This window comes from Peromyscus californicus, unplaced genomic scaffold (assembly GCF_007827085.1).
Source record: "Peromyscus californicus insignis strain IS unplaced genomic scaffold, ASM782708v3 Scaffold_10__1_contigs__length_136768540, whole genome shotgun sequence".
NCBI classification, from domain to species: domain Eukaryota; kingdom Metazoa; phylum Chordata; class Mammalia; order Rodentia; family Cricetidae; genus Peromyscus; species Peromyscus californicus.
The window spans coordinates 29,198,398-29,214,978 of record NW_026294391.1 but is presented as its reverse complement, the minus strand read 5'-3'; the positions used below and the strand labels follow the sequence as shown (position 1 = coordinate 29,214,978).

The window sequence follows — 16,581 nt, the reverse complement described above, 5'->3', positions numbered from 1 at the left end:
ACTATTATATATACACCTCACTTTGTTCACTTCTTCCAAGTGTGCTGATCTCAGCAGGAGCTGGGGCTGTGTTGTACATTCACATGTGAGCAGCAGTGTTCTCAAACAGAAACTAACTGAGGTCCAGAAAGTCAAAGATAAAAAACAAAGTGCTTTACAAAGGGCAAGTGACATCATGAACTTGTCATACCATGATAGTTGATGGTTGCTGAGGGAAGAAGAGTCATTTTCCCTTGGGGACATAGCTGCTAGTAAATCACTCAGACACACATGGGAAGTACTAACTGGACTCAGAGGGTGATCAATAACAACAAGGACAATAATAACACAGGACACGAAGTTTAGAGGGAGGTGAGGTAGGGAGACCCTAGGGCAAGCTGGAGGGAGGTAATGGTGGTTGGACATGATTGAAATATATTGTATGAATATACAACATTTTCAAAGAATAAAAATATTTTTAAAAAACATAGTAGCATGGTTTGAGAATTATACATTTGCACTGGAAAAGAAAATAAAGGACTAGGTATGATGAAATTGTTTAATAGTTTCTACAGTGACTACAAATTGACACATTGGCTGCTTTTGGGGTAGATGGAAATGAGGAGTAGTCTGTAAATCACTCGTCATTCTGATGAGATACCTCTGGCAGTTATATGTTCCTCATTTGGGCAAAGTTCATGGTTTTGAAAATGGTTTCCATTATATTTTCAGCAAACAAGTCTTGCACTAAGGTAGCAAGTCTAAGAAAATCTGTCCAAGACAGACTTCTACAGAGATTTAATGTTCCACTGTCAATGTACAAGAAATATCTGTGGAGCAGACCCTCTAAATGTGTAGGATGCAAGTACTCCTGGCCATCTTCAAGTCACCACAAATACATTCACCTAAGTAAACAGCAGCACATTTCTATCTTTTGGAGATGCTTAATATTTTGAATAAAGAGACAGTTTGAGATAAAGGTTTGGAATATAATAATGTACATACTAGAAAGATTTTGAAAAATCAAACTTTACAGATTAGAAAAAAAGACATTAGCAGCTCCTGCTTTCCAATTGTGGCTATTTTTAAATTTCACAATTACTATTTAAGATTCAGAAATAAAATATTACAGTGAGAATTAAAAACACTGTGATGGGAAGGGAAGAGTGTGCAATGTATAGCTTAGAAATCCATTATGCAATGAACAGCACATTAAATACTGCCAGACTGATTCCATTTTGGATTTTAGCAAAGCCTCTTACCCGGAGCCCATGGAAACGAGGATTACTATAGAAGAGCTTCATCTGCTCAGATGGAAGTGGTCCTAGCACCTTCTGAATAGTAAAGAGTTGGTCAATTTCACTTTCTCCAGGAAATAAGGGCTGTCCATCACTAAGCTCCCCAAGAATACAGCCCACTGACCACATGTCCACAGATTTTCCATAGGGAGCTCTGAAAAGCAAAAGATGAGACAAGCTTAGCAACCAAAGACACAAAATGGTTTAATAATTCTCAACTTATTTTAGACCAATTTATGATTTAAAATATGCATGTACTTAAGGAATTTAAAAGGGCCACTAGCAAAAATGAGACTATAAATAAGGAATTAGAGCTATCTACATAAAAACTCTGAACACAAGTCTGTAACCCACCCTCAAAAAGAAATCAATTTAAACACAATTGAGTTAGTATATACTGATTTGAAATCTAGGTCTATCTTGACACAAATGGCTTTAATAAACCCTAATGTAGTGTACACAGTGGGTGAGAACACCTCACTTAGGCAATGAAATGTTCCCAAGAAATATTTTCAAATAATGATACTTTAAGCTCTAGTCTGGTAGAATGTGCCGTTGTCTTATGTACCTTAAACAAATACTGGATGTCATTTTATTTCTGATTGCTCAGTATCACAATTTCCAACAGCTAAGATGAGTTATGCGAATATAACTATTGTATATAAGGCATTCTGATAGTTACTTTCTTTTCTTTTCTTTTCTTTTTTTTTTCTTTGTTTTTTCAAGACAGAGTTTCTCTGTGTAGTTTTGGTGCTTGTCCTGAATCTTGCTCTGTAGACCAGGCTGTCTTCAAACTCACAGAGATCCATCCGCCTGGCTCTGCTACCCAAGTGCTGGGATTAAAGGCGTGCGCCACCACCACCTGGCTTCAAATAATGTTTTCATGTACTTAAGGGTTTGTAGCTCTCTTTTAGGACCTAAATCACTAGAGAGAGAGCTTTACAAAGAGAGTTTGCTACAAATGGAGGTCATAAATGAAAATCTAAGGCCTTATAGCTTGGTACCTAAAGCCTAAAATAAATTATTTATGACAGATTAAACAAAAACTATATATACAGTTTCAAACATAAATAATCCAAGCCTTAAAAAGGGAAAGCCAAAATAAGATATATGAAAAATAATTTCAAATGAAATTCTAGAATGCCATAATAATAATATAAAAATTTAAACTAAAGCACTATTAGCATACAGAATATATTTAGGTTAATGTAAGTTACTGCAACAATAACTCAGTATTTCATTTATCTCATTTCCTTCTCACACACAAAAAATCTAAAACTATGAGGAAAGCTCATTTAGACATTTTTGGTAGCTTTCTGGGCAATTAAGCATATTGATTTTAAAAATACTATTTGAGATAAAGAAAACCTGTCATATGGTACTAGATTGAGAAACCTATGGAAAAATCTCATGCTCATGACAAGCTATTTTAATCCTATCATCTAATTTGAATACTTTATGCAGCTGAAACTATTTTGGATATCAAGGACAAAGTCCTTGGAATGTATAAACATGTAGACTCTTAATATAAAACCAAATACCAAGTGATTTCAATGAAATTTTTACAGAAATAGTATGGTACTTAAACTAGAACATGACAATCAATTCAACTGAGCTCAAGTTGGCTGTGCTGTGCTCATCTAATTTTAGCAACTATCAAACATATCTAAAGATAACGTCAGTTTTCCAATGGGTACCGTTAGAGAATAAACGTTCTCTAAAGATTCACAATAAAGCTATCCTCACAATACACTCCATGGGTCCATTTTATAGATGAAAACCACATTTTAAAGACTTCTTCTGCCAGACTTGGGCTCTTGCTTGCAGTTCTAAGAATGATCTACTTTCTACTCTTCATTGGCAAATAGTGTCCTGTAAATTCAAATTACAAATCCCTCAAAAGTATATAATACAGTCCAGTGATCCACAAAGGCACTCAGGAGAAAAGCAGATGGATACAAAGAAAAACAATCCTAAGTCCAAGATCAAAAATCAGCACAAGAAGCTGAGACGATGGTGCAGTGGGTAAAGTGCTCGCTAAGTAAGCATGAGAACACGAGTTTTGATCTCTAGCACCCACATAAACATCTGGGTGCAGCAGTGGATATTTGTAATGCCAGCACTGGGAAGCAGAGACAAAAGGATCCTGGGGGCTCACTGGCCAGCCAACCAAATGAACCAAAAGACCCTGTCTCAAAGAAACAAGGAGAACAATACAGGAAGACACCCATTGTCAACCCCTGACCTTTCCATACGCACTCATGGTGGCATGCACACACGTGCACACACACACAGACGCACACACAAATTAACACGAGTCTAAAACTTGGTCCATTCAAATGATGGGACAATATGGGGACTGACCATAATTTGCTTTGCACGATAAAGCAAGCTTTTGATTTAAGAGAATAATAAAGATTTTTAAAACATCAGTAATTTTTATTGACCCTAGATCAGCAATAAATCAAGAATTGCATCAGATGGTGGCTGGTAAACATTAGAAAATGAATAGTTAACATCCAATAAACTCTCCATGAGTAATACATATAGTCACTAGTGCTACCCAGAAGAACTACAGAAATTTACATTGCTATTACATAAAAGTTATCTTTTAGGAATTAAATTTCTTATATTCCCACAGACACATATATGGGACATGAAAGAAATGTGGTAAAACCTACAATTTGTGTAGTTTTGATTATTTACCAACATGGCTAATTTTAATTGTTAGTGTGTTTTCTTTCTCCATTATTGGGTTCCAAAGAAGGAACTCTGGTTAAGAAAAACTCTGGTTAAGAGAAAACACTACAGCTAGGGGAGGTGGAAAATTATCAATGAGACTATGTGAGGGAGATGTGGACTTCAGGCTCCTTCTTGGCTGTAAAGTTAAAATGTATAAAAATCTTTTTAGAAGATTTTCTGGTACTAACAGATGAATGACAGGACACTAAAAGTGGAAAGGTGGGCAAAGTGGATGAATGTGGAAATGCGGCTGAAAAGAATCAGCAATGCAGGTCTAATGTGAATAACCATTTATCATCAAACAAGATTTACATTGTTCAGAAGAAAACTGAAAATTGGTTCAGTATTCGCCCCATGTCTAGCCAAGTGGCTGAATGTAAACTCAAGTATCTGTCTAATGTGTCAACAGATAAACGAGAATGACAAACCATCCCCTTGTAAGTCATCTTTAATATCATTATCTTCTATCAAGAGGTAGGATTTATTTCTCCATACTTTGAATTAGGGTTTGGTCAATAAAGCAAATGCTGTACAAACAGGGCCTTGAAAAGCACCTTTGCTTTATGGCTGTACTTCATGCTGCACATAATTGCCCTATCACATTAGAAACTTGGACTAGCTTACTAAAAGATAAGTCCTGAGGGATACATGATGCTTTGCCAGGCGCTAAGAGAATAGCTCAGTGGGTAAAGTTCCTGTCTTGCAAAAACTAAGGACCTGAGTTCAGTCGCTAGAATACACATAAAAATGCCAGGTATGGCGGTGCACACTTGTAATCCAAGCACTGGAAAGGCAGAGAGAGCAGGATCCCTGGGGTTCACTGTCCAGGCAACCGAGCCTAACTGATGAATTAGAGGCCGGTGAAAGACCTTGCATATGGGTGCAAGGATTTATCCCTGGTGCATGAACTTGCTTTATGGAGCCCATTCTCTATGGTGGGATGCCTTGCTAGGCCTTAATGAAGGGGGAGGGGCTTGTCCTGCCTCAACTTGATGTGCCTTGCCTCACAAAAGTGACTGGATGCCTGAAGAATGATATTCTGGCCTCTACATGCACATACACCCCCTCCCCCAACACACACAAGGAGAAAAACAAAAGGTCTATCAGACACCAGCCAAAGCCCTCTACATCAACTAGTTCCCAGTCCATCTGCCAGCTAACTAGCTACCATCAGAGTGACTCCAAGAGACTGTGATAAATAAAATGAAGCTTGTTTCTTAGCATCAAGTTCTTAGGTGTCTTTTTTTTTTTTACAGTGAATATGCAACTAATATACTTAAGTAACCCGAGTTTTTATTTTCCATAAATGATCCCAATACAAATGATAAAGAAAGAACAAATGTGTATGTGCCACTCTATTTTGAAAAGGAACTCACCCAAGTAATAGCTCTGGTGACCGGTACCACCTTGTAGCCACATACTCTGTGTAATTCGCATTATTGCCTTCGGAGAGATTCCGAGCAAAACCTGAAAGAATAGCAATTTCCTGTTGGCAAAATAGTTCACCACTAGTAATTATTTCAAAGAATATCAAAAGAGCATAATGACTAACTTAAATTGACTGTTTATTAAGAACATCTTTATTTGAAATAGTTAATAGTGCTCATATGTTTAAGTACATGATGAATTTGCTATCGACTCAGTCTTTTTTCTGTGCTAAAGAGATCCATGTTTTTAAATGCACCCTGTGTTTTCATAAGCGTTTGGAGCCATATTTTCAAATAGACTCTCCTACGATTTTCAATTTAAAATTGAGTGCTCACTAGGGCCAGAAGTCAAAGTCACACGAGCATTAATTCTGCTATGTGAGACCTACATAGTGTTGTGTATTTACTGTTGCTGAGCAGTTCCAGTCATTAAGTAAACAATTAGCAGTTGGCACGGATAGAAACAAGTAGGCTGAAAATTACTCTTCGCCCTTAATGTTGTAGAAGCGACTTAGGGGTATCTTAATTACCTTATAGATGCTAGCATTGCTTTTGTCCCCCACTTTTTCCAAAGGGTTTGGACCAAACAATGAAGCAGTAGGCTAAATTAATTACCCATCTAATTCACCAAATGCAATAGAGGTTCACCACCAGGGTTATAGAGAACTAAAACTTTAAAACTGGAGTAGAAATTAAGGTTTGTGTCAGTCTGAGAAGCAAAAATTAGTGTTTCTTAAAGTGAAACAGTTAAAAAAAAAAGAAAACAACACAAAGACAAAGCCCCTAACTTCACCTAATCAATTCTTCTTACTGAAGCAGTTGCTAGACACCTATGTGCACTTCAAGTCAGACAAAGGAGTTGCTCTCTGCTAGGGAAGGCAATTAATTAGGAAGTCCTTGATGGGACCCACAGGACATAGGATGGCACATGGAATGCTGACCACTTTTTAAAGCAGTAATGCTAGAGAAACACTCCTCTTTTCCTATTATTAACCATCCTGCAGGCATTTCTTTTGTATTTATACCTGTTTTATAATCTTCAGTCACCCTGGACCTTAATGTAGAATCATGGAGGCATAGTAAATAGTGTCTGGGGGACAGAGAGTCTGCTGACACTTTGGGAGGTAATCATAATTACAGATGGGAACTCATAGACAATATTCCTGGAAACCAGTTGAGGCCAGAAGAGGGAAGTCAGATCCCTTGAAACTGGAGTTACAGGCAGTCCTGAGCTGCTTTGTGGGTACTGGGTACTGGGGACTGAACCCAGGTCTTTTTCAAGAGCAATAAGTGCTCTTAATCACCGAGCCATCTCTCCAGCTCCCAATAATATTTAAAGAGTCGCCATGTTCTACAATGTAGATCAGGTAAAAGGATAATTTCAAAGGTGACCTCCTGGGGCTGGGAATACATTCAGTTGGTAGTCTGCCTAGCATGCTGGAATCCCTGGGTTTTAACCCTAACATTGCATAAACTGGGTGTGGTGGCACATGATTATAATCCCAACACTCAAGAGGTGGAGGCAGGTAGATCAGAAGTTCAGGGCCATCCTTAGCTACATAGTGAGTTGGGGGTCAGCCTGGGATACATGAGAACCTATTTCAGAATAAAACAATAATTTAAGTATTTAAATCAACTGTTGAGTACTAAAGATAACTAAAAAATTTTACCTGTCTGCTTCTTTTTGTAAATGTTCCTTTCTGACATTTTATCGAGCCATGCCCTAAGCACTATTAACTCAGGATTTTAAAACTTTTGTATATTATTTAAAATATTTAACAGAATTATCCACATGAGAAACAATACAGATTTTCACTAGGAGTATAATTTTTAGAAGTTTTCCCATATATTTGAGAAATAAGAGTATTGTACACCAATTACCCATTTCATTCATTAAACATTTAACAGGAACAAATGGATGTGCACTGTATGCATCCCATACATAAGTGTGAATACATGAGTATTTATCTAGTGGTTATGACTAACTGTAGAACAATTTCTATTAATATACAAAATATTTTATCCTACACTAACCAGGAATCTATACTGATGGTTTAAAGAACACTCTAATTCTGGGGTCATTTGGTACTGGGTCACTTAGCACATTACTCTTATGTGACAAGCAAGTATTTGCTTCAAATTAATTGCCATTAAACAAATAACGGCAAATTTGTTAAAATTGTACATAATAGAACATATAACAAAGAGAAAGCAAAGCTGTCCCAGCTGTCAACTGTTAGCACATGACCCAACTGAATGTTCTTCTACTAACTTAAATCAAAATATAAGATTACTTATAATATACCTTTAAAAGCTACCCATGTAGTATATTAAATTAACCCTCTCAATATTGGGGCTCGATTTCTTTTTAACTCACCGAAGTCGCATAGTTTCAGGACATCATTGTGGCTGATTAAGAGATTTTCAGGCTTTATATCTAGAATATCAAGATTAAAAAACAGGAAGTGAAAATGTTCTCTTTTCTGCTGACCCACACTTACAGTGCTGCAATGGCATCCATTTGAAACATCTAAGCAGGACTCGACTAGAAAACTGGGCAGTGTAAAGAAGACATTTTATGCTGTTACAAAAAACTTTCAATTAATAGAATTCTTTTTTTAAACTGTATTTAAAAGATTTTTTTCCATTTTACATACCAACCACAGTTCCCCCTCCCTCCCCTCCTCCCGCTCACCTCTCATCTTCCCCCCACCCCAATGCCCCCTCTACTCCTCAGAGAGGGTAAGGCCTCCCATGGGGAGTCAACAAAGCCTGGCACATCAAGTTGAGGCAGGACAAGCCCCTCCCCCTTCATTAAGGCCTAGCAAGGCATCCCACCATAGAGAATGGGCTCCATAAAGCAAGTTCATGCACCAGGGATAAATCCTAGTCAGGGCCCCACATACTGCCCAAGTCACACAACTGTCACCCATATGCAGAGGGCCTAGTTTGGTCCCTTGCAGGCTCCCCAGCCATCAGTCCAGAGTCAGTGAGTTCCCACTAGCTCAGGTCAGCTGTCTCTGTGGGTTTCCCCATCAGGATTTTGACCCTTTGCTCATACAATCCCTCCTCCCTCTCTTCAACTGGACTCCAGGAGCTCAGCCCCATGCTTGGCTGTGAGTCTCTACATCTGCTTCCATCAGTTACTGGATGGAGGTTCTATGATGACAATTAGGGTAGTCATCGATCTGATTACAGGGGAAGGCCACTTCAGGCACCCTCTCCACTACTGCTTGGACTCTTAGCTAGGTTCATCCTTATGGGTTCCTGGGAATTTCCCTAGTACCAGGTTTCTCCCTAACTCCATAAAGAAGAAATAGATAAGATCTCCCGAGTAAATTGGGAGTTGGGGTGGTGGTGGTAAGGGGAGGTAGCAAGAGAACATGAGGGAAAGGGACAGCCGAGTTGGGGGAGGGACAGAGGGAGAGCAAGGAAAGAGGTATCTTGATTGAGGGAACAGCTAATTTCTTTTTGAGACATGCAGACCACAATTACCATGAAGATTCCTAAAAAACCAAAAACTTATCTCTCTCCCTTTCTCTGGTAAGGATTGAACCTAGAGCCTAAAGCATGTTGAGGACACATCTTAATTCTGTAAGAAATTTTTAAATGATTAAATTTAGGCCAATATACTTCAAGAAACTATTTTTGCTTCATAAAGAGTTAATACAAATTTTTGGAGACTGAACCTAAAATGTCTGTATCTACATGCTATCTTTAAAAATGTACACACCAGTAGTTAAACAGTATAATATTTACTGGAGGAAAACTATAAAAAAGGTTCTCTGTATAATTCCTATATTCACATACCTATTTAGTTTTCCCATGTGGTTCACAACTAACAGACAAGGTAAGATTTCCATTTTTTCCCCAATAGGTCATGCAAAGATGTAATAGGAGTTGAGGAGCAGAAATTTTCAGAAAATGAAGTGGAACTATTCCACAGAGAGGCATCTCACAATTTTACTTGTTGACATAGGGTTTCATATATCTCTTGATATATGGCTTCCAACTCTTATATAGTCAAAGATGACATTGAATTCTCAATCCTCCTGTCTCTACTGCCCAAATGCTGAGAACACAGGTATATACCAACATGCCCAGCTACAACATTATTTTTAAGAGTACAGTAGTTACCATCTATATTACATAGTAGAGGTAAAAATGAGGTGAGTACAGAGGTAGCGGGACGTAAAGATTTCCCAATCATGGGACTGTGTTTTTAAATCCTGGAGTCTGAACCAAAGTACGCATGCTGGTCAAGTACTCTTATTATTTACAGCCCCAGCTCAGAATCTTATTTCCTACCATTTAATCAAATCACAGTCAATGGAAATACACTTAACTCAGCTCCTCATTAACATCCTAAAGTGTAACACAGGCTGTTTTTAGAACCATTACCTAAGACACTAGATGGTCAGTTGCCCAGGGATTTATCCATGACATATAAAATCTTGATAACAGGGGACTACTATGAGAGTCAAATAGTAGAAGTTGGAAATCTTCATAATACCTTTCAGCTACTCTTAAAAGTGAGACTATAAAGGTGATTATCCTTGCACATTTGTACAGATAAATTTAGTATAAAATAATAATAATGATGATGATAATAACACAAAGACAAGAAGTACATATGTCAACATTTTCTGATAAGCATTTTAGCTTCATTATTATATCAAATAGTATCCCACTGCTATAAACTTTGCAGTGTAAGTGAGATTATTAGAAAAATTGGTCAAAATGACAAGAAGCAAATCATTTTCCTTATTACTGAAACCACTGACTTTGTGGTGCTAAAGAAAAGTGATATAGTTTAGAGAAGTATAATCATGGCCCCTACAAGATCATTTATACCTTCAACCTAGGGACAAGGGGCACTTTCCACCAATAGGGGACAGAAATCAGGAGGTGAAGCTATAGACTAGAGATTACTGATCTAAGACAGAATGAAAGGAAAGCTCTACTGGAGGGTCAGTGACATAAGACCACTTATAAAGCCTGCTTTTGAGTTGATTCACATTACTTGGTCTAATCGTAAGACACAAAGGCTATAGAAATTGTCCATCTGCCTCTTGATTCCACCCAGAATAAGTTCAAATTTTGCATCTGCTGACTCACTGGTATTGCTACAGTCACAGCAGACTTGGTTATACAAATAGAGATATCACCACAATAAACCTGTATGCTGCCCTTTGGTGGGTAGAGAGGGAGACTTGAAGAGCAAAGGGCTTCTCATATCTTTACTTTCAAAATACATTTACCTTAAATAGAAATATTCTTAAGACAGTAAATCTTGAACTTTAGCTGCTTTATTTAGTATTTTGTCATTTCAAAAGTCCTATACTCACCTCTATGGACAATGTCATTCTTGTGGCACCAGTGAATAGCTTTGATTAGTTGGTAGATATAGCTTTTCACTTTTTCAGGTGGAACTCCATTTGGCATTTCTTCCAGCAACTCAAGCATATTCTAAAAGTAAATACAGAGCCATTCATCTTCAAACTTAGGCAAGCCTATCAATTATGTACTAATAATCTTTAGCACCTTAGATAAGGATTCATCCAACATACATTTTTTTGCTTTGCATTTAATATACAACTTAGTTTGTGGTGGTTCAGGATAGAGCATTAAATATAAGTTTTCCTTTAAGAGAAATTATTTTTTTTTACTCCTTACTGCTGCCTCTAATACTGAGAGGGGGGAGGGAGAGAGAAAGGGGAAGGGAGGTGTTGTAGACTATTATTTTAAGGTGTGTTAATTTGTTTATGTTGCATTTGTTTAACTCTGTGAAGCTGTGTCACTGTGCCTGTCTAAAACACCTGATGGGCTAACAAAGAGCTGAATGGCCAATAGTGAGGCAGGAGGGAGAAAGGATAGGTGGGGCTGGCAGGCAGAGAGAATATATAGGAGGAGGAGGACTCCAACAGTCACCCAGCTATACAGCCAGACACGGAGTAAGAAATAATGAAAGGTATACAGAAATAGAGAAAGGTAAAAGCCCAAAGGCAAAAGACAGATGGGATAAGTTAAGAAAAGCTGGCTAGACACAAGTCAAGCTAAGGCCAGGCATTCATAATTAAGTATAAGCCTCTGTGTGTGATTTATTTGGGAGCTGGGTGGTGGGTCCCCCTAAAGAGTAAAAAACCAACAACGGGGGGGAGAGTGAGAGAGAAGAATGATTAGATTTATACATTTGGAATAAAAATTGAAACAGGCTAGAAAATACCATTGAGGTTCAGTGGGCTAACTCAGCAGGTAAAGACACTTGCTGCCTAATTTATGCAAATGTGACAATCTAAATTTGATCCTGAAACTCACATAAAGGTGGAAGGTGACAACTAACTCCACAAAATTGTCCTTTGGCCTCAATATGTGCACTGTGGCACCCCCCCACACACACATAAATGAAATATTTTAAAGGAGAAAGTATTGTTAAAAAACACACAATCACCAAACAATTCAAAATCGTCAATCTGGAATCAGAGACTATTTTGCATAAGGTTCATGCAAAATTTTCTGGTAAGTCAGGTATTGTGGTACATATCTGTCACCCCAGCATTTAGAAGACATTACATAGTGATACCCTGTCTCCCAAAACACCGGAAATACTAAGCCAAAACTTCACTTAGCCAGTTTCCAGTCTCCATTGTATTACCACATTAACCAAAGATTCTCCATCTGTTCTGCAAAACACATCAACAGGGTGCACAGTATAACCTTAGCCTATGTGGGAAGGTACCCAAATAGAGAAGCAGCTTACAGGGGGCAACCTGGGGCTACACAGAGGCGCAGATGCTGCCATAGGCTCACGAAGTCACATCATCTTCATCACAATGCTCAGATGTTTGCCTTTTTCACTATTGGCATGTGCACTGATGGTACACAGCAACAATGGGTAATTGCTGGAACACTAACAGGAATCAAGACAATGGAATTCTGAATCCAAATGACCCTTGCCATTACATTAAATAAAGAACAAAAGAGCAATTAGCTAAAGATGCCCTTGATGAAGCAGTAGAAAAGCATTGCTTTTATAAAATTTTTTTTTTTTGGTCTTTCGAGACAGGGTTTCTCTGTGTAGCTTTGCGCCTTTCCTGGAACTCACTCTGTAGACCAGGCTGGCCTCGAACTCACAGAGATCCACCTGGCTCTGCCTCCCGAGTGCTGGGATTAAAGGTGTGTGCTACCACCGCCTGGCACTTTTATGAAATCTTATTGTACATGTTGTAGTAATTAAGTTTTGATTGTTAAGTTGACACAATGGGAAGGGAGTCTCAATGAGAGATTGCCTAGTCTGGACGGCCTGTGAGCAGGTCTGTGGAGGGATTGTCATGACTGCCTTCATTGATGTGGAAAGACCCAGCCTGAAAGTGTGTGGCACTATTCCTGGGTTTGGGGCTCTGAACTGTAGAAAGAGTACAGAAAGCTGGCTGAGCACTTAGCTATGCATTAGAATGCATGCATTTATTTCTCTCTGCTCCTGATTGTGGATATGATATGACTAGTTGCTTCAAGCTCTTGTGTAGCTGCTGCTGTGACTTCCCTTCACTGACAGACTATAACCTGGACCTATAAGCAAAAATAAACTCCTTTCTCCTCTAAGTTGCTTTTTGCCAGGATATGTTGTCATAGCAACATAAATGAAACCAGGATACATGTCTTTTTAAGAATCTACATGTCAACTGAAGAATCTACACAGAGCACTTCTGCTGCACACATGCCATCTGAACCATGGCTGTCCTCACTGGGTGCTGAGGTGCATGTGAACCATTGTTGTCTTCACTGGGTGCTGAGGTGCATCTGAACCATGGCTGTCCTCACTGGGTGCTGAGATAGATGCATCTGAACCATGGCTGTCCTCACTGGGTGCTGAGGTGCATCTGAACCATTGTTGTCCTCACTGGGTGCTGAGGTGCATCTGAACCATGGCCGTCCTCACTGGGTGCTGAGATAGATGCATCTGAACCATGGCAGTCCTCACTGGGTGCTGAGATGCATCTGAACCACTGTTGTCCTCACTGGGTGCTGAGATGCATCTGAACCATGGCCATCCTCACTGGGTGCTGAGGTGCATCTGAACCATGGTCGTCCTCACTGGGTGCTGAGATAGATGCATTTGAACCACTGTTGTCCTCACTGGGTACTGAGATAGATGCATCTGAACCATTGTTGTCCTCACTGGGTGCTGAGATAGATGCATCTGAACCATGGCTGTCCTCACTGGGTGCTGAGATAGATGCATCTGAACCATGGCCGTCCTCACTGGGTGCTGAGATAGATGCATCTGAACCACTGTTGTCCTCACTGGGTGCTGAGATAGATGCACCTGAACCATGGCTGTCCTCACTGGGTGCTGAGGTGCATGTGAACCATTGTTGTCCTCACTGGGTGCTGAGGTGCATGTGAACCATGGCCATCCTCACTGGGTGCTGAGGTGCAGGCTGTACCAGCCACTTTTTGTGCTGTACCATTTTCTATCTTAAAGAACAACTGAGATGCAAGCCACTTGTGTTAACATGATTGGGTTTGTTGTTGTTTTATTTTTGCATTGCTAGCTAAACACTCTTAACACTGAGCTACAACTCTAGCCCCAAACAAATATTTTTACATTGCTCAGCTTTGTCTAATATGAGAAACACTACTAGATAAAACCCACATGAAAGTTGTGAAGGCTCTCAAGAATCTTAACATAATTAAATATCATTATCAGCCACTGAAATAATGTTTCTTTAAAGAGAGTTGCTACGCATATGAAAATCATGTTTAATAGTTTGGAAATACCTAACAAAAGAGAACCACAAAATGCATTACTGTCTAGTCAATGGTGACAGACATGCAGAAAGCACGGGTAAGGAACAGGTGCTGGCAACTGATAATCATAAAGACTGACAGGTTCTGCATGGAGATTGCTTTCTAGTTGTTTGAGCCTTTGCTTCCATTTAAAGATGCCTTTATGAGCATGTTGTATGCAACAAAGACTAATAAGAACTTTAATCAGAGATCAATATGCAAAACTCCTCAACCTACCTCTATAGAGGATTCAATGTATATTTATGGTTTCAGTTAAAATGTCGAAAGAATGTTTGTAGCTTTTTAAAAATCTCTATGCGAATTGCCTTTTTCTAATTAAGGAAAACGTAGGAGATGCCAAGAACAAGGAGGCATAGGAGGGCTGAATAATACAGAAATAATGGTTATCTCGCAGTTCGTGTTTTACTCAAGGTTCCTAAGCAGCAGAAGATACTATCACTCTCCACAGCCATTTTTCCTTCCTCTGTAGGGAATGCAATTTTCAACCACAGACTTAGATACTCCGAATGATGAGTACATTTCCTCTCTGCCTTGCAGCAAGTGTGACCATGTAACTATACACTAGCTAACAGGATGTGACAGCTGGAGTTGACACTAAAGACAAGAAAGCAGAGCTGCCCTTCAGTCCCGTGTATCTCCCGTTGTATGTTTGTGAGGAAGAAAGAGATTCCCATTTTGTTTAAAGCATTGTAATTGTGAGTCTCAGTTAACAACTCCCTATCCTGTTTGAACATCGTTCTCTTTATGCTCCTGAGACTCACTGTAGATTGCCAGGCACTGTCACTGGTGGGCAGGTGGAATGGTTAACTTCCATCCAAGAATCACAGGGGCAGGGAAAGAAGCCCAGGCCTCAGTGTCAGAAGACTGCAATACTGGTCACAGCACTATCACTTGGGAGCAGAGAGATCTCAGGCATGTCAAATTGCTTCTCCCGGAGAGAAAACAGATATGCAGAAGAGATATCTCTATTTGATATACTAAATTGTAATTTACCATAAACCACCACCATGAATACAACAGAAATATAAAAAGAGACTGAAATATAGATGTGTCAAATTTTATTATTTGGCAGTGAAAGCTGAAAACTGCACAAGGATTTGTGAGAACTAGAAAAGAAACATAATCTGTTTTTTTCTATAATCCTAGTACAGCAATTTTTTTAAAAACAAAACATTTTCAGTTTTATTTTGATAGGGAAATACCAAATCTAACACAGAAAAAAAGATTTTGGAAAAGTAACAGAATAGTTGATTTAAAATGGCAGAGCCTTCATTGGGTACAGTAACCACACTTAAGGTTAGGCCCTGTGCTCAGCAGTAGATGGCCAACACAAAACAAACTCGATGCTGTTTCTGTAGACTTTTTGTTTGGCCATTCTTTGTCTTACTACTCATGTGCTTGTATAGTGTGGCTTCCGACTGTATGTTTTTATGGGTCTTGTTTTTGTGTATGTGCATTTCTTCTCTTTTAAATTCTATTTTTGTTGTCGTTTGCCTGTTTGTTTTCTAAAGAAAGAGAGAGAAAGAAGGGGCAGGGAGTTGGGTGGATTGAGAGGTGAGAAGGAGCTGGGAGGAGTCAGGGAAAGGGAAACTCATGATCAGAACATATGTGAAAAAATATTTTCAATAAAATAGATATTAAAATGAGTCTTGTATATTTTAAATTGTGCTAATAGTTACTATTTTATATGGTTTATTTCAAAAAATACTTTGCAAGTGCTGAATGAACTCAAAGTCACATTCCCAGGTCAGGTCTTCCTGAAAGCATTGCTTTCTTGTCACTTACATCATAAGACCCATCAGGGAATTGACCTAAGAGCAAACAGCAGCCTGTTTTAATCTGTGTTAGGTAACAGCCCATGTAATCCTCAGAAGCCACCTAGTCACACAGCAACAACACCTTCAACAGGCTCCTCTGCCTCCAGTTTCTCTTAGTGTAATCAGCTGAACGCAACTGCTCAGTCAGGTGCTCCCTAAGAAATTCTGAGACAGCTAACCTTTTGCCTTTAGATCACAATATTAAACCGTTCGTTAATGAGTTAACCTTCTTTACAAAGTGTTACTAGTGATCTTAACAGCAGCTTCAGGCCTTCCCTTACAATTCCCTCAAGAAAGCCAGAGGACTGGCAGTTCCCAAAAGACTGCTGCTTTGGTCATTCATCATCCTGGGTCTGAGTGAAGGAGCCAGCTCCTGCTTGCATGGATCTGGTGTGTGCCTCTACCATCTTTTATCATACTGTCCATTCACCTGTTTCTCCTGCAGAGCTTCTGTTCATGTTTAATTGAAATAAAGCTAATCTGAAAACCACTTGTTGTACATAGATT

At 39.0% G+C, this 16,581-nt stretch overlaps 1 protein-coding gene across 4 annotated transcripts in view; it reads right to left on the bottom strand.

The window, feature by feature from the left end:
* LOC128100409 (cyclin-dependent kinase-like 5) overlaps positions 1-16,581 on the bottom strand; it is a 182,611-nt gene that overhangs the window by 41,746 nt on the left and 124,284 nt on the right. For all 4 annotated transcript variants that reach the window (XM_052722580.1, XM_052722824.1, XM_052722651.1 and 1 more), the window contains 4 exons: positions 10,795-10,915; positions 7,824-7,883; positions 5,396-5,486; positions 1,242-1,431 (listed from right to left, as the gene is read on the bottom strand). In XM_052722580.1, the coding sequence (XP_052578540.1) occupies positions 1,242-1,431; positions 5,396-5,486; positions 7,824-7,883; positions 10,795-10,915 (462 nt within the window). The remainder of the gene's footprint in view (positions 1-1,241; positions 1,432-5,395; positions 5,487-7,823; positions 7,884-10,794; positions 10,916-16,581) is intronic.